The following is a 16,290-nucleotide window of genomic DNA, read 5'->3' on the forward strand; positions in this document are numbered from 1 at the left end:
TGCCTTTGGCTCCAGGGGCCTGGCTGGCTGCCCACGCCGGGCGGGTGGCCAGTGGAGGTGGCTCCTGGGGAGGCTGTGCAGATCTGCCTCCACTTCCCTCTCTGCTCAGGGCTCCCAGGAACCAGGGGAGACATTGCCCTGGACACTGAAGCAGGTCCTGGGGAGAGAATGTTGGCCTTGCTTCCGGAACTTGCTGGCACAGGGCACGGAGGTAAGGTGGCCTCTGCCTGTGTGTCCTGAGCCCCTGGCTTGCCCCACGTCCCCTCCCCAGTCCTGAGGGGTGCAGGGGGAGCCGGAGGGGACGCTGGGGAACCTGCTCTGTGCCCACATCCCACAGCTCCTAGAGGAAGGAGCTGGGCCCTGGCAGTGTGCTATGCTGGGCCTTGGTCACCTGCCTTCCCTTGTCCCTGGTTCTCTGCTCCCTGCATCAGGGTGGCCGGCCAGGACCTCTACTGCCTTGGGGAGGCCTGGTGTTGGCCCTTCCTCGTGCATCACCCTCACCCTGACCCAGCTGCGGCCCTGGGGATACAGTGTCCTGCCTCCCAGGGGAGAGGGCTGTTGGGACACAGGGCCTCAGGCTCCGCACACCAAGACAGGGACATACGTCGGCCTATTTTCTTACTCACAAAGGTGTGTGTGCTCTAACACACCCAGAGTACAGATGGGTAAACGATGAACAGTGAGGCCACTGTCACGCCCACCACCCCAGTGCACCAGGCAGTCCTCCCCAGGCGTCCAGGTTGGCCGACTCCAGCCTTCTCCCCAAATGTGAGCACACCCACATACTCTCAATGGGGCCACATGTGTTTCTCTGTGGCTTGCTCTTTCATCTCATTTGTGATGGGCGATTATTTAGGTCTGTATTCACATATTTGCCTCACTCTTCCCAGGATCGCACACCACTTCATACTGTGACCTAGTTAGGTGGCCCTCCAAGTCCGCAGCAGCTCTCACAGGGTCTGTCTGTCACACGTGGGATGGAACGGACAGTTGCCGATACTCACTGTCTGACCCATGAACACAGCAGTTGCCTGTGGCTTGTCCCGCTCAGGGCCTCAGGGAGCCCTGCCGCCTCTCTTTCCTTTACTTTGTAAAGCAGGGCTTGGGGGTCCCTCAGGTGGGCCTGCTCACCCTTGCACTGCCCCCAGGTATACAAAGGATATGTGGATGACCCAAGGAACACAGACAATGCCTGGATCGAGACAGTGGCCATAAGCATCCACTTCCCCAACCAGAGTGACGTGGAGCTGAAGAGGCTAAACTGTGTACGGGGCTTGTGTGCAGGTTCCGAGGGGTGAGGGGTGGGCGAGCACGCTCTGGGGGAGCCTCCAGCCTCCGGGAAGGGGTGTGGCCAGGTTCCTGGGCTGGGGCAAAGCTGGTCAGGACCAGGGATGTGGGCTGCAGGGGTCACAGTTGTGCTCGGAAGGTACCAAGGGGAGACCCGGGTGAGGCCAGGGGGCACTAGGAGGTGGCCGAGTGAGTTAGGGCTGGATGGGCCCTGGGACAGTCCTCCTGGGGGAGGCTGCTTCACTCGCCTTTGGGGAGATGCTCTCCCCATACTTAGACTGATCCCACACACCCCAGATCCAGAACTGGGGAGCCCCAGGAGCAGAGGCGGGGGCATTGTTTGCTGGCTAGGATATAGCAGAGGGGGGCTGGCCCCACCCCATCTCCTTCAAGGGCTCGGGGCATGCAGGCACTTTCTGAGTTGTGCGTGAAAGCCGTTCTTACTCCCCTCGCAATGGAGAATAAAGTGAGCCAGGTGCAGGCCAGGCCTGTAACAGGCTGGAGACGGGGCATGTGGTACCCCGCTGCCTGCAGCAGGTGAGGTTTTGGGGTGTCTGGGTGAAGGCAGGAGGGAGTCAAAACCCACTTTGTGCTTACAGCACCTGCATGCCTGTGACCCAGAGACAGCCATCCGATGGCAGGCCGTGGACAAGCACGTCCCGCTGCATGCCAGCCACAAGGCCATCCTCCAGAAGGTGGCCGCTCTCTATGGGGCTTTCTACTGACCTGTGAGCTCAGGCCAGGCCCTCTGCCCGGAGCAGGCGAGCTGGTCCTTCCACAGGGACTTGAGCTGCACGGGCTGCAGGCCGACACCAGCCGCCTGGGGCACACGCAGCCTGGACATGGACAGGCGAGGGGCCACTGCCAGGGCACTGGGGATGTGGTTTGGGGATCTGTGCCCCTCTCTGTCAGCCCAAGTTGCCTGCCAAAGAAGCTTGTGAATTGGAGCGTGTCAGGGCCCCTGCAAGGACAGCCAAGTCAGGGGACATTCTGGCTGCATCCAGGCGGCAGGTCCCCAGGGCTGAGGTGAACACCGGGACCCCAGCAGACATCACTGCCCACCACCCTCCAGAGCCAGCTGGCAGCAGCTGAGGGGCTGGGCAGGGCCGATTCCCACCTGGTGGGTGGTCACTAGCAGCATGTCCACCCCAGAGGTGCTCTGGCCCAGGGCCTGTGTTTCCTGGGGGCCGGGTTCCCTGTGGCTTCCTCTTCTGGCTGGTGCCCCTGAGATGGCCTCTGCCATGACCTAACTCGGGCCCTAGCCTGGCCTGGGCAGGGCACCACAGAGACCCCGTTCACTGCCCAGGGCTGTCAGGGTCTGTGCCCGGTGCCTCCGAGGGCCTGCGTGGGGCTCTCCGCACACAGCACTGCTTCCTGTCCTGGGAGCTCAGGGGTGTGGACGTTGGGCCAGCCAGGGACTCAGACCATCAGCAGGAACCATCAGGAGCTGTCAGGACTGGGACTGTAACATCTGACATTAAATCCACATGCCGGCCTCTTCTGTGCTTCCCAGAAATAGAGTTGCAGACATGAACAGCGGTCAGGGGGTGGCTGCCTCTTCTTCATTCTCCCTTCACTCTCCCTGCACACCCCCCAGGCTGGGCCTGGCTCCCCACGCCCTCCCCCGCTCCCGACTGCAGGCACTTCCAGCCTTGCCGTTTTATCCAGAATCCTACACCCCCAAACTAACATTCAAGTGGCTGCACCAAATAAAGATGTTTTAGAAGATACAAAATGTGTTACTTGTGCATCTTTTCTGAAAGAATTTCTCAAAGAGGAATTACAAAAAGAAAACGGTCAGCGGGGGCTGCCATCACAGAACCTGCAGATGGGGGCGTGGGAGCAGCAGATGTTTATCCTCAGCCCTGGAGGCAGCACGTCCAAGATCAAGGTGCCGGCAGGCTGCTCTCTGGGAGCGCTGTCTCCCTGGCTCGCAGGTGGCCGCCTCTCTCTGGGTCCTCACGTGGCCTGTCCTCAGGGTGCACACAGAGAGGAGAGGGCTCTCGGGGTCCCTTCTTGTAAGGACACTAATCCCATCACATCAGGGTCCCACTCTTAGTCCTCGTTTAACCGTAATTACTTCCTTAGAGGTCCCACCTCCAAGTACAGCCACCCTGGGAGTTCGGGCTTCAACATGTGAGTTTTTGGGAGGGACACAAACATCCAGTTCATCACACACACACACACACACACACACACACACACACACACACACACACACACACACAAAAGCTCAAAAAATGGATACAACATAAATCCAGGGGCTAAGGCAGGGACAAGTCAGAGCTTAGTAAAGGACAGAAAAATCCAAGAACAGGCATGATGAATATATTCAAAAATCAGTTCTCGAAAAAGATAAACAAAATCAACAAAACTCGGACCACTTGGACCAAGAGGGCAGTGCCATGTGCAGGGGAGGGTGCGCCGGTGCTGGGAATGCCGCAGAGACTGAGCTGGAATCCAGGTGAGGCAAACTAGATAGGGGCAGGGCGACACCCGCTTCCCAGGAAATGGACAGGCCACTGCTTGGTGAGGAACCAGCCTCCGGGAGGGGGAGGCGGTTTGGTTCTGAAGGGGCCTCCGGAAGGATGCCAGGGACTGGGCCCGAGCAGAGGGCGGGCCACTCAGGTCCTGCACGCTTGGGAAGCCCGGGCAGGACCCAACACCGGCCTTGGTTTTCCTGTCTTGTCTTTCAAGATCAGTGAGAGAGAGACCCAGGAATTCAGGGAGATCCAGAAATACAGGGAGGTCTAGGAATTCAGTGAGACACAGGAATTTGGGGGAATCCAGGAATTCTGGGAGCACAGGGGAAGGCTCAGTCTGGCCGAAGCTGCTGAGGATAATTTTGCCAAGGCCATCCATCCATCCACCTGTGCAGACCCTGGGAGCTCAGTGGCCCCCTGGCCCTGCCCTGGGAACTCCCATCAGCTGCCCTTGGCCTCTCTTTCTGTGCTGTTCCAGCCCCTGCCTGTGAGCTGGCTTCCCTCAACAGAGGCCGGCAGGCGCGGGGTTCCATCCCAAGATCCCTGTGGGTAGACGAGGGCAGAGCTGGGACCAGTATGGAGGCTGGGGCAGCAGAGGCTAAGCCGGGCACCAGGGCCAGGGTGGGAGTGCAAGGTGGCCAGCACACACCTACACACCTGGACTACTGGATGCAGCTCCAAGAGTGGGCCCCACCCAGGCTGCTCTGCTGTCTGTGTGTGTGGAGGGCCACATTTTGGCCCCAGTGAGATGTTTTCCTCTGCCCAGTTTCATCCTGGCCCTGTGGACGTTGCCTGCTCAGCTCTCCATGCAGATCCCCAGAGAGATGCATCCAGACCTCACCCAGCAAAACCACCTTCCTGACGGGGAAGCAATTAACCAGTTGGAGCTGCTGCAGTTTTATCCCTGGGCAGTGGGGCTTGGACTCTGGCTGGGTAAGTGGGAGAGACAATCAGCCCTGAGCCCAGTGACAGTCAGAAGTGCACACCAGGGACGGACTATGTGGCCGGGACGGCGTCAGAAGGCTTCTGGGGATTTTGAGGGCACAGGCTTGCGGTCTGCAGTGGGCAGTGAGCCAGGCTCTCACAGGGCCCTGTGGCCTGGGCCCAGCAGGCAGCCAGGGCACCCCATGGAGACTCTGGTGTCACCACGGAGCCAGGCAGGCCACAGAACTGAGAGGGCCCAGAAGACATGCTCACCACACAACTTTTCATCCATCCGTGGGTGAGCTGAGCATGCCATCACCATGAAGGGCAGCTTGTGTGGCGCACTACCATCGGCTTTTATTGAGGCAGAATGTGCACTCAGTCACCTGCACAGGTCTTAGGTGCGAGCAGTCTGATGGATTTTTCACTCACGTCACACTCAGACCAAGGTGCAGAACATCCAGGCACCAGACCCGCCCCCGCTGCTGCCTTCCACCACTGACCAGTGCTGCCTAGTTTTGAATTCTCCGTAAACAGAACTGCACAGCAACCCCTCTGTGTCTGTCTGTCTTCACTCTGCATAATGCCTGTGGATTCACTCTGCAATTTTGGGCGGTAGCTGCCTTGATTTGTTTAATTTAGGTGTTAAAAATTCCATGATTTTGGCTCCCCTTTGGCACCTCATCGATTTACCACGCAGCAGCATGCCAGCAGCTTCAGAAGAGAGAGCTGACTTCTAGAAATGATAGAAATGATAATGCACCATGGATTCCTACACACATGAACTTTGTAGCACAGCCCAGGTGGGGGCAGCACCCTGGGGCAAGGCTCTCATGCTGCACAGGAGGCGGCTGGTGTGACCGAAGGCCCGGGAGAGCGGTGGCAGCCAGCCGGCCGCTACATCCTGAGGCAGCCACTGAAATCGCACCGCAGAGAGTTCACCAAGGAGAGAAAATGGAATCATAAAAAATACTCAGTCCAAAAGAAGGCAGGAAAAGAGGAGAAGGAGATGGCACAGAGGGGCAGATGGGCACGAAAGAGAAAGAGAGACAAGCCTGACCGTACCAGCCAGCTCTAACCCTGGGGCACAGAGGCAGGACGCCACGGCATGAGACACCACAGCCTGAACTGCGGGCCGCATCCAGTCACACACCCCCGCTGCGTCCTCGCCCCCAGGCAGCCCCACGTTACTTCCGTTAGTCTTTCCCCGTCTGTGACAGTGACTTGGTCAGGCTTTCCTCATCACTGTGATGTCCTCATGTTTGAAGTGTACCCATCAGTCACCTTGTGAAATGTCTCCCACTGTGGGTGTGTCACCTGAAGGAGATCATGTGTGTCTGGCAAAAATACCACAGAAGGGATGTGTTTCCCAGTCCATCAAAACAAGCACCATATGATGTCATCTGTCTTATTACTGATGATAGTTACTTGGTCACATGGGGGTGGATTCTCCACTGTAAAGTTATGATTTTTCCCCTTTGTAGTTAATGACTGTATTGAGGAAGATACTTGGATGTTATAGAAATTCTGAAGGAAACTAAGCATAAAGACACAGGAGGCTAAAAGTAAAAGGATGGAAGAAGGCATCCATGCTAACCTGAGTGGCCATGTTAATGTCAAGGTAGAGTTCAAGGCAAAGAATCCAAGGGTAAAAGAGGGCCCTTTCATAACAATAAAGTGCTTAATTAATCAAAAGGACATACTAATCTGAATATAAGGCTTCAAAATGGAGGAAGCAAAAACTGATGGAAGTGCAAGTAGAAAGAGACAGACAAACCTACAACTAGAGTCAGAGACTCAGTACCTCTCACTCAACAACTAATAGGGCAAATAGACAGAAAATCAGTAGCAATGTAGAATAGCACTATCAGCAAACTTGATCTCATCAACATTTATAGAATATTCCACTGAGCAACACACAACACACATTTAAGTGCACATGTCACAATTATTAACACAGGACATTTCCTGGACCATGAAACAAGTCTCAGTACATTTAAAAGGACCCAAAACATACAGAGTATGTTTTCTAACAACAATGGATTTCAACTAATATTCAAAACCAGAAAGATATCTGGAAAAATCCCCAAATATATGGAAACAACACATGTCTAAACCAATGGGTCAAAAAGGAAATCAAAAGGTAAATTGAAAGTACTTTAAACTTAATGAATATGAAAATGCAACATCTCAGAATTTCTGGGATGCACCTAAAGCAGGACTTAGAGGGAAATTTATAGCAGTAAAAAATAAAAAGTGAAACCAAAAACTAGTTCTTTGAGAGTATAGATAAAACCAACAAACTTCTATCCTTAGCTAATCAGTAAAAGAAAAGAGAGAAGACGTAGATTACCATTATGGGGAATGAAGTGGCATCACTTCATATTCTATATTGAAAAGATAAGGGAATATTATGAACAAATTTATGCTGATAAATTCAACAACTTTGAAGAAATGGATAATTCTTTGAGAGATGTAAGCTACCAACATTCAGTCAAGGCAAAAATAACCTCAGCAGCTCTAATATCCATTAAATAATTCAACAGAATATAAAAATGATGACACATCATGACCAAATGGGATTTATTCCAAGGACAATAGGTTGATTTAACACTTGAAAATAAACCAATATAATCCACCATTTTGACAGACTAATAAAAACAAGATTCTCAGTAGGAGCCGGAAAAAAAACGTTTGAGAAAACCCAACATCCGTTCATGATAAAAACTCTCAGCAAACTAGTAACAGAAGGTATCAACCTTAGAAATAGTACTGACAGTTATTTTACTACTAAAATGAGTTTATTTGGGAATAGCAGAAGAATTGTAATTTGGAACAAGCAAACTATGGTGAATGATAGGTAAGTCTGACAAGAGACAAAGGGAACACCAGCTTTTATTAGGGCTTTGGAGGAAATTTGGGAGGATTGTTTTAAACAAAATTCATTGAAGAACAGAGTTTGACGCTTCAGCAGTTTCTCATTGGCTGCAAATGGTGATTAGTGCATTGTTGCTGGGCAGGGAGGCGTCCTCCTCCTTTTCCTTAAAAGCAGGAGATAAAGTCCCATGTGGAATATGTCTGCTCTTGTCAAAAGTATTCTTATCTTCCTTCTTCCTGCTGGCTATGCAGGCTGCAAAGAACAGTAGACATGAAAGAGTTCCCTTCAGGGCTTCCAGACTCCATTTCAAGTGAGGCTTCCTTTATTCTCACAAAGAAAACTTCTTCCTACTGTTGAGAACAGCTTTAAAAAATGCACAGCCAACATCATTCTTAATGGTGGAAGACTAAATGCTTTCATCCTAAGAGCAGGAGGAACAGGATATCAGCTCTCACTCTTCCTATTCAGTTGAACTAGAGGCTCTAGCTAGTGCCATTAGGTACAGAAATGAAGTCAAAGACATTCAGACTGGAAAGAAATAAGTCATAGACTTTTTATTTACAGATAAAATGATTATGTATGTAGAAAATCCTAAGGTATTACCAGAACTAATAAGGAGGTTAGTAAAGTTCAGGTCAGTATACAAAAATCAATTGTACTGCTATATATTAGCATTTACCAAACAGAAATTGAAAAAAAAAAGTAACGTAAAATTATCAGAGATAAATGTGATGAAAGATGTGCAAGATCTTTAAGCCAAAAACTACACAATGCAGATGAGAAAAATAAAAGAAATTCTAAATAAATTAGGAAATATACCATGTTCATGGAATGGAAGACTCAATATTGTCAAGATGGTACTTGTCTCAAACTGATCTATAGATTCTGTGCAATTCCCAACAAAACCCACGGGGCTTTTTTGGTAGAAGCTGGTAGGCTGGTTCTAAAATCCATGAGGAAATGCAAAGGATCTAAGATGACCAAATTAACTTTGTGAAAGAACAGAGTTGGAAGATTTATACTACGTGATTTTAAGAATTATTATAGAGCTACAGCAATGAAGACAGCTTGGAATATTTTCATAAAAATAGGAAAATAGAAAGGCGCATACATATAGGGACCACTGATTTTTTTTTTCCAACTAAACAATGGGTAATTTTTAAATCTAAGTAATGACATTGTATGGTGCCCAGCATTTTATCTGATAACCCTAGCCACAAATGTACTATTTTTCATAACTTAAGGAGAAGGAATGTTAATGAGTTAGATAAAAAATTCAATTTTCATACTAACTTTAGACATATTGTGAAGATACGGTTAGTTCTTCTTCCAGTTGTAAAGAGTGCTGTACCGGTTTAAAAGAATATTTAAACTTTTCCCTCAACAGTTTAGTAAAAGTACAAAAAGTTTTAGTTTTAGACTAAGAGCATCTGGTATTTTTTAAAGTACTTTATAAAATAAATGCACCAGAACCTTTCATTTCTATCTCTTCATCTGTTTCTGGGCTCCTTGCTGTGGATGTTTTTTCCTGGTTACTACTAACAGTATCTGTTTTAGATGGTTTGTTTTGTTTCTCTAACAGCCGTGACTTCTTAACTTGCCATCCATCATCTGCATCTAAAGCTTCATGCTTAGTCTTTTGCAGCACACTGCTAGCTGGACTAGGTTCAGGACTGTCCGTGTATTCCACCACTAAGGTCAGGTTGTCTACCGCATTGAGGTAATGGTTGGTATTACAGCTACTTTTAGAAATACGCCTATTTATCTAGGAGATAACACATGAAGAAGAAAGTCACAATCTGGAAGAAAAGTTTGTAAAGTTTGACAAAGAAAAATGTTCCCCTGAGGGTCTTTTTGGACAACAGTCTTCTCTTGTGCTGCTTGAATCTGTGTTTGTTTTCTGTTTTTAATGTCTTGTTTCAGTCTGTTTACATCTCTATTGCTTGCTCACTGTGTTCTACTTTTTTGTATATATCCTTTAATTCCTCTTTTAAAGAAGCATACATTTCATTTACCTTATGTACCTCCTTTAAAGATCCATCTTCTTCAAAAAATTCAGGGCTGTGTGTTTTCACTGCTTGGCTAAAACAAGCAGACATACAGGAATCTGATACAGTTTTATAACCCAGTTGTTCGGACATGCCCAGATTGGCCACCATTAACGGTATCCTGTAGAAAAGTCCTTTCTGAGGTTTATGTAAGGCATGCTCCAGCCGATGAGTAGAGCAGCTTTCTGTTATTATACTTGGTGTTAACAGCAGAAAGACAAGTTCCCGGCTTGAAAGATACTGTTGGAAGTTTTTGTGAAGCAGTCTCTCTCTAGATGTCATGACCTGGTTGAATGACGCTGGAATTTGTACCAACCAACCACATCTTTTTTGACCCTTGACAATATTTTCTTTGCTGCTTCCTCATTCATTTCACCAGAAGAATTGTAAAAGCAGTTGTATAAATAACTTCAACATCATCCTTTTGGGAATCAGTAATGCTATTCTTGGCTTCGTCTTTCACTTCCCCAAAGAGAAAACTTTCCGAGTCGGAATCGGTGTTGAGGTGCTGGAAGGCGAGCGCACCGAGCTCTATGCCCGACAGCACCGCTGACATGCTCTCGCCCTCCATGCTTACACCACCACAGCAGCCGCGGCCCACTGATTTTCAGCAGAGCTGCAAAGGCACGTCTGTTGAGTTAAGCAGGTAAAAGATATTTACAACATTCCTGGAAACTGGATATTCACATGCAAAAAACCAAACTTGAATCATGTCTCACACTACATACCAATACTAACTTAAACTGTAAAATAGACCCAAATGCAAAATTTAGCCTATAAAATCTTTCTGACTTTGTGTTAGGCAAAGATTTCTTCCATATGACACCAAAAGCATTACCTATAAAATTTTTTTTTTAATTGACAAATTGGACAATCATAATTTAAAATTTCTGCTCTTTGGACACAATTTAAGAGAATGAAAAGATAATTCACAGACTTCAAGAAAATATATGCAAATCACATATCGGATATGGGATTCACATCAAGAATATGCAAGAACTCTCAAAACTCAGTCAAAAACAACTCAACTGAAAGTAGGTAAAAGATTTGAGCAGAACATCTCCCTACAGACAAATTACATAGAAACAAAAGAAAAGTTGCTCGACATCATTTGTCACCAGGAAGCACAAATTAAAATCACAATAAGATCTACCACTATACTTCTCTGAGAATGTCTAAAATTAAAAAGAGGGACCTTAACAAACGCTGATAAAGATGTAGAGCAATGCATTGTCAGCAGAAACGTAAAATTTCACAGTTTGGCAGTTTCTTAAAAGTTAAACATACAGCTATCATATGATCCAGACATTCCACTCCTAGATATTCACGTTAGAGAAATAAGAATATTTGCTCCAGGACTGTACACAATGTTCATATCAGGTTTGTATTAACAGTCAACAACCGGGAACAATGTCCATGAACAGGTGAGTGGTTACGACGTGCGGAACACTCCTACACTGGATTACTACTCAGCACTAACAGGAGTAACTATTGATAATGAACTTGGTAATCATGATGAATGAAACAAGCTAGACGAGGTGCATACCCATTATATAAGTTCCACTTATAGGAAATGCAAACTGATCCACAATGATCAGTGCTTCCTGGCGAAGGGGCTCGAAGGGAAAGGGGAACTTCCGGGCATTTACCAGCGTGAATGTGGTGAGGGGTTCATGGACATATACAAATGTCAAAACGTATAAAATTAAAATTAGTCGCTTGTGTATTATTACACCACAATAAAGCAGCTTTAAAAACCCTAAGAAGGCTCTAGCTTAAAGCTTAGCGGCCCCTCCCCCATCCCCTACCCCGCCCGGAATGTGCACACGAGGGACCCGAAGACACAAGGGGAGGGGACGGAGTAAGGGTTGTCCGCAGCAGGGGGCCCAACTGGGCGGAGGACCAACCCTACTAACCGGCTTCGCGGCGCTGGGCGGCGTCTGCGAGGGAAGCACAGCGGGGGCTCCGCGCGACCGGGGATCTCCATCCTCGGCGCTCAGGGAGCGCAAGGCAGGAGGACCAGCGCGGGGCAGGGAGCCCGAGGGCGCGGCGGGGCTCCGCGCCCACGGCCTGCCAGCCGCCCTGGCCTTGGCCTCAGGCTCCACGCCGTCCCCGCCCGGGACACGCCCCTCTCCCTCGGGCCCCGCGTCGCCGGGCCTCGCACACCCTAGGCCCCCTAGCCCACTCCTCCCCGTCCCCAGTCCTCCGACCCCATCCCGGCCTCGCGTCTTCCCGGCACCACCCGGCTGCCCATCCCGTCCCTCCCCACCAGGCACGCCCCTCTCCCCGCCCAGTCCCTACCTTTCACCCTCAGGCCCCGCCCCTCCCCGCCCTGGTCCCGCCCCCCGACACGCTCATCCCGGCCCCGCCCGGGCCCCGCCTCTCGCCCGGCCCGGCCTCTTGTGTCCGGAGCGGCCGCGGACGTGGGCGCAGGCCTGGGGGTGGCCTCCGCGCCTGGGCGTGGCGGCGGGTCGGGCTGCGCGCGGCTGAGGGTCTCTGCAGAGCAGCCTCCGGCCGCGGCCGCGCAGGTAAGCCCCCGCCCCGCCGGGAAGCATGGCCCCGGGTCCCTGTGCCTCCCCGCTCGCAGGTCCCGGGGGTCCCGCGTCCACGCCCCTCCGGCCCGGGACCCTGCGCCCCGCCACAGGCGCCCCAGGGCAGGCCGCGCGCCCGGGGCTCGCTCGGCTTCTTCCTCCGTTCCCTTCTTTCAGAAACCTCACGGAGATGCAAGGCGCCGCCCGGCGCGGGCGCCCATTCCCATCAGGGCTGGCAGCGGAGACCGGATTGTTTAGGGTCGTGAGCCTCTCCGCGCCAGGCGCAGCCCCTGCCTACATCCGCTTTCAGCCCCGGGGGGCCGCCCCGCGCGCGCTGCCCAGGCCCTGGCCCTCGGTGTGCAGTGGGTGTGCCCAGGGCGGGGCGGCAGTTTCTGGGCCACCTGCTCAGCTGGCAGCACAACCCGTCCTTACTCTTCAGGGTGGCACGGGGAGTGTCTGGAAAAGAGTTAGAGAACCCCCACTGCCTAGATACTTCAGTTAGCCCGTGGCACCTCCCCGAAGTCCGAGTGCGGCTCCCAGGGGGCCACAGCGGCAGTGCCCTCCGCTCCTATCTTTCAGAACGGAACCGTTTTCCTGGCACGGAGGCACGAGAGTTTGTGTCGATGGTCACTTGGGCAGCGGTGGCCAGGGGAGTGGAGAGGAGCCTGCCTACTGTCCCCAGGGGCAGTCAGAATGGGCCCCACGGACAAACAGAGCCCCTCGACGCTGCCGGGCCCCATAGGAGGGCTGTGCCTCCTGCTCCTCCTCCTCCTCTGCCTGCGCCTGGGTGCCTCCTGCCCCCAGAGCTGTCAGTGCCCTGACCACGCTGGGGCTGTGGCTGTCCACTGCAGTGCCAGGGGCCTGCAGGAGGTCCCCAAGGACATCCCTGTGGATGCCGTGCTCCTGAAGCTCGATGCCAACAAAATAGCCCGCATTCCCAACGGCGCCTTCCAGCACCTGAGCCAGCTGAGAGAGCTGGACTTGTCTCAGAACGCCATCGAGTCCATCGGCCCCGCCGCCTTCTCTGGCCTGGCTGGGGGCCTGCGGCTGCTGGACCTGTCCCACAATCACATCCGGAGGATTCCGAAGGACGCGCTGGGCAAGCTCAGCGCCAAGATCCGCCTGTCACACAACCCCCTGCACTGCGAGTGTGCCCTGCAGGAGGCCCTGTGGGAGCTGAAGCTGGACCCCGACTCAGTGGATGGGATCGCCTGCCACACCTCGGTGCAGGAGGAGTACGTGGGGAAGCCGCTGATCCAGGCTCTCGACTCTGGCGTCAGCTTCTGCAGCTCCCACCGCAAGACCACGGACGTGGTCATGCTGGTCACCATGTTCGGCTGGTTCACCATGGTGATCACCTACATCGTGTACTACGTGCGCCAGAACCAGGAGGACGCCAGGAGGCACCTGGAGTACCTCAAGTCCCTGCCTAGCACCCCTGTGTCCAAGGACCCCATCAGCCCCATGCCCTAGTGCCCGTCTCCATCGCTTGGCAGAAGACGGTGGCTGGCTCATGCTTCGATGTCCCCCGCCGCGGTGGGTGATCGCAGCCACTTCTGTGCCTCACTCCCACAGAGCGCTTCACTCCCTGTATGGTGTTTAGTTGTTTCAACTTCCTTTGAGTCAGATAATTTTACCATCAGACTCGTTTGACAGACAAGGAAACCAAAGCTTCGAGACATGGAATGACTTGCCCAGGATGACACAGTCAGGAAATGACCCAGGGGCACTTAAAGCCAGGCTGTCCATATGACGCTCTGTGTCAGGATGTCCTTTCCACTCCGCATGCCTCCCCCCGTGCCTGGAGGAGAAAGGGCGCGTGCCCGTGAGTGTGAGACCTGCCCATGGCCGTCTGGGGCTCGGATCCTTCTGTTGAAGGCACAGATAATCCATACACTGCAGAACTTACTTGCCTCTGTTTCCCTACTGGTATTTCCTGAACACACTTGACCATAGAATTCTTTACAGAGCAAAGTGGTGGAGACCAGGGTGTTTTAGATGGGTAAGTGAAAGGTGCAGCCCAGATAGAACCTTAGAACTACTTGGTTTATTCTCAGAATGTCTGTTATCCCAAAATTTCAGTGCAGTGAGAGGGAAAAGAACCCCACCCGCCAAGCCCCGCAAAACCATGGAGAGAAACCCGAGGAAGGTCCAGAGTAGATCATCAAAGGGGCAGTGTCGGCAGCCAGACAAAGTGGCCCCGCCCTGCCTCCTGCTGAGCCATCGGTGCTCTGGGACCCGGCATCCTGGGCTGCTACCCTGCAGTGCCTTTCTGCCCTCAGACCCAACCGCAGCTCCTCCGGGCCTGATGTTGGGGCTCCAAGGCCAGTGGGCAGGGCCTTCCTCCTCTGCAGCAGCAGGCCCTCCCTCTCTTCCTCTCCCTCTCTCTCCACCTTTGCTGCCAGGAATCTCTGAGCCCATTTAGCGCTCAATTTTCTTACCTGTTACTTCACGTTCAGGGCAGATGTTACCTCCACCTATATAACTCTGATCTGTCTTTCCAGTTTTATTTTTTACTGTCTTTTTTTGTATGACTGTTTGTATTTTAAACTACTTCAGATATTCTAGGGGGAAGCAAATAGGAATAAACTGCTTGTGAACGAACATAAGGTGTAAGGGGCTTTGGAAGCCTCATCAAGCAGATCTTTACAAAGGCTTACGAACACCTACAAACGCCTCGCACCTGCGCCCTGGCGCAGCACGCGGCAGGTACCGCGTGGACAGGGGCTCTGTGCTGACAGTCCAGGGTGAGCCCTTCTCTGCCCAGCGCCCGGGCCAGGCCTACAGGAGCAGGAGGCAGGGCTCAGATGCCGCGTGTCACCTGGCCCGCTGCCTCCAGAGGCACCATGCTTGAATGATGCCAGTCCACGGGACACTGACAGCCCACCCATCTTTCCAGTGAGAACTAGACTGAGCAGCTAGTCATAGCACCAGTCCACTCAGGGGACAAGTGTGACACAGGCCGTGGGAGCAGGCGAGTGTGGCTGCTGGCTGCCGAGCAGCACACAGGCTCCTTAGTGGTCTGGGTTCCCCCCAACCTATGCCGGGCGCACGCAGCAGGGAGGGGGCCTCTCACAAAGAGCTCGCCACCCAGTGGGTTTGCCTGAAGGACATGGCCCTGGGCAGAGAGCAGTCCGGCCCCGTGAGGGAGTGGACCCCAGGGCCCTGTGGGAATGGGCCAGCCTCAGCACCTGGGGGGCACTTCCCTTGGAGCAGTGTCAGCCCAGAGCCTGGATTCCACCCAGACGGGGGTGGGGCTCCCCCCCTGCTCCTTTCCTGGGCCTCCCCAGCCCTTCTGCTCCTTTGGGCCTGCTGGGAAGAGGAGGCAGGGCCAAGACCCCAGGGCACACCAGAAGGACCCTCTCCCTCTTATCCCGAGCCCAGAGGTCAGGGGGCAGCTGGTCCTTCTGGGCACGTCGGCCCCAACTGCAGGACCCTGAAGCTCCTGCCTGCTCACGGCAGCCCCCACCCTGGTGCCTGGGAGCCCCTGCCCTCCTGGGGCACAGCCCTCCCCGCCCCTGCCCTCTGTTCCCCCCTCCAGCCTCCTTCCCTCTCCTCTCCCCTCCTGTCCTACTAAGGGAACCGCTAAGATGCCCTGCCTGGGCCCACCCCCCTGCACTGATGGGCCTAGCTTGAGTGGCCATTTGACCCCGTCTTAAATCTGTAGAGGTGGGCATCAAGCATGCCCCTCAGGGGGTCCAGTGTAGACAATCCAGGTAGAGTTTGCTGCACAGCCATACTTCACCTCGTCTGCTGAACCCCTTTCTCCACAGGAGGCAGCCCTTCATGGGGCCGGGGGTTAGGGCAGCCCGCTTGGGCCCCTCATGGGGCAGGGGGTGGAGCCAGTGGACAGGCCTGGAGGCCACTCCAGCTCAGGGTGGGGCTGGGCCCCTCTTCCCATGGGAGTGGTGGGGGGTCTTCTAGGGAGGCCTCAGACCAGCGGAGGGGGTGCAGAGGGGCTCATGGGCCTGCAGGGGCCCCTGGAGCCCTGCCCCCCCTGCTCTGGAAGGGCTGGGGAGAGACTTTCTGCTCCCTTGGCCCCTGGCCTCATCACGGATGCACTCAGTGGTGGGGGTGAGCAGCGTACTGCGGGCCCCAGCAGAGCTATCCTGACACGTGGGGGCTGTCTCTGGTGGGGC

The 16,290-nt window shown here is 53.1% G+C and overlaps 2 protein-coding genes and 1 pseudogene across 15 annotated transcripts in view; 2 read left to right on the top strand and 1 right to left on the bottom strand.

Annotated features, from left to right (window-relative positions):
* Positions 1–3,022, top strand: part of TRPM2 (transient receptor potential cation channel subfamily M member 2) — a 54,809-nt gene extending 51,787 nt beyond the window's left edge. For 11 of the 14 annotated variants that reach the window (XM_036912036.2, XM_036912032.2, XM_036912033.2 and 8 more), the window contains 3 exons: positions 110–211; positions 1,149–1,265; positions 1,887–3,022. In XM_036912036.2, coding sequence (XP_036767931.2) covers positions 110–211; positions 1,149–1,265; positions 1,887–2,012 — 345 coding nt within the window. In that variant the 3' untranslated portion in view covers positions 2,013–3,022. Of the gene's footprint in view, positions 1–109; positions 212–1,148; positions 1,285–1,886 lie in introns of those variants that run through there. The other 3 variants (XR_005030191.2, XR_005030190.2, XM_036912037.2) reach the window with 2 other exon arrangements.
* Positions 3,023–9,022: 6,000 nt separating this feature from the next.
* Positions 9,023–10,191, bottom strand: LOC118925803 (BRCA1-A complex subunit Abraxas 1-like; annotated as a pseudogene).
* A 1,813-nt stretch (positions 10,192–12,004) lies between these two features.
* LRRC3 (leucine rich repeat containing 3) lies at positions 12,005–14,777 on the top strand. The gene is made up of 2 exons (XM_036912052.2): positions 12,005–12,148; positions 12,731–14,777. The coding sequence occupies exon 2, from the start codon at positions 12,845–12,847 to the stop codon at positions 13,622–13,624; it is 780 nt and encodes a 259-aa protein (XP_036767947.2). The 5' UTR covers positions 12,005–12,148; positions 12,731–12,844; the 3' UTR covers positions 13,625–14,777.
* Positions 14,778–16,290: the final 1,513 nt, after the last annotated feature.

Source organism: Manis pentadactyla, chromosome 1 (genome assembly GCF_030020395.1).
Source record: "Manis pentadactyla isolate mManPen7 chromosome 1, mManPen7.hap1, whole genome shotgun sequence".
Lineage (NCBI taxonomy): Eukaryota > Metazoa > Chordata > Mammalia > Pholidota > Manidae > Manis > Manis pentadactyla.

Coding starts and splice junctions, on each gene's coding strand:
- LRRC3 (XM_036912052.2), top strand. CDS start 12,845: ATGGGCCCCACGGACAAACAGAGCCCCTCGACGCTGCCGGGCCCCATA.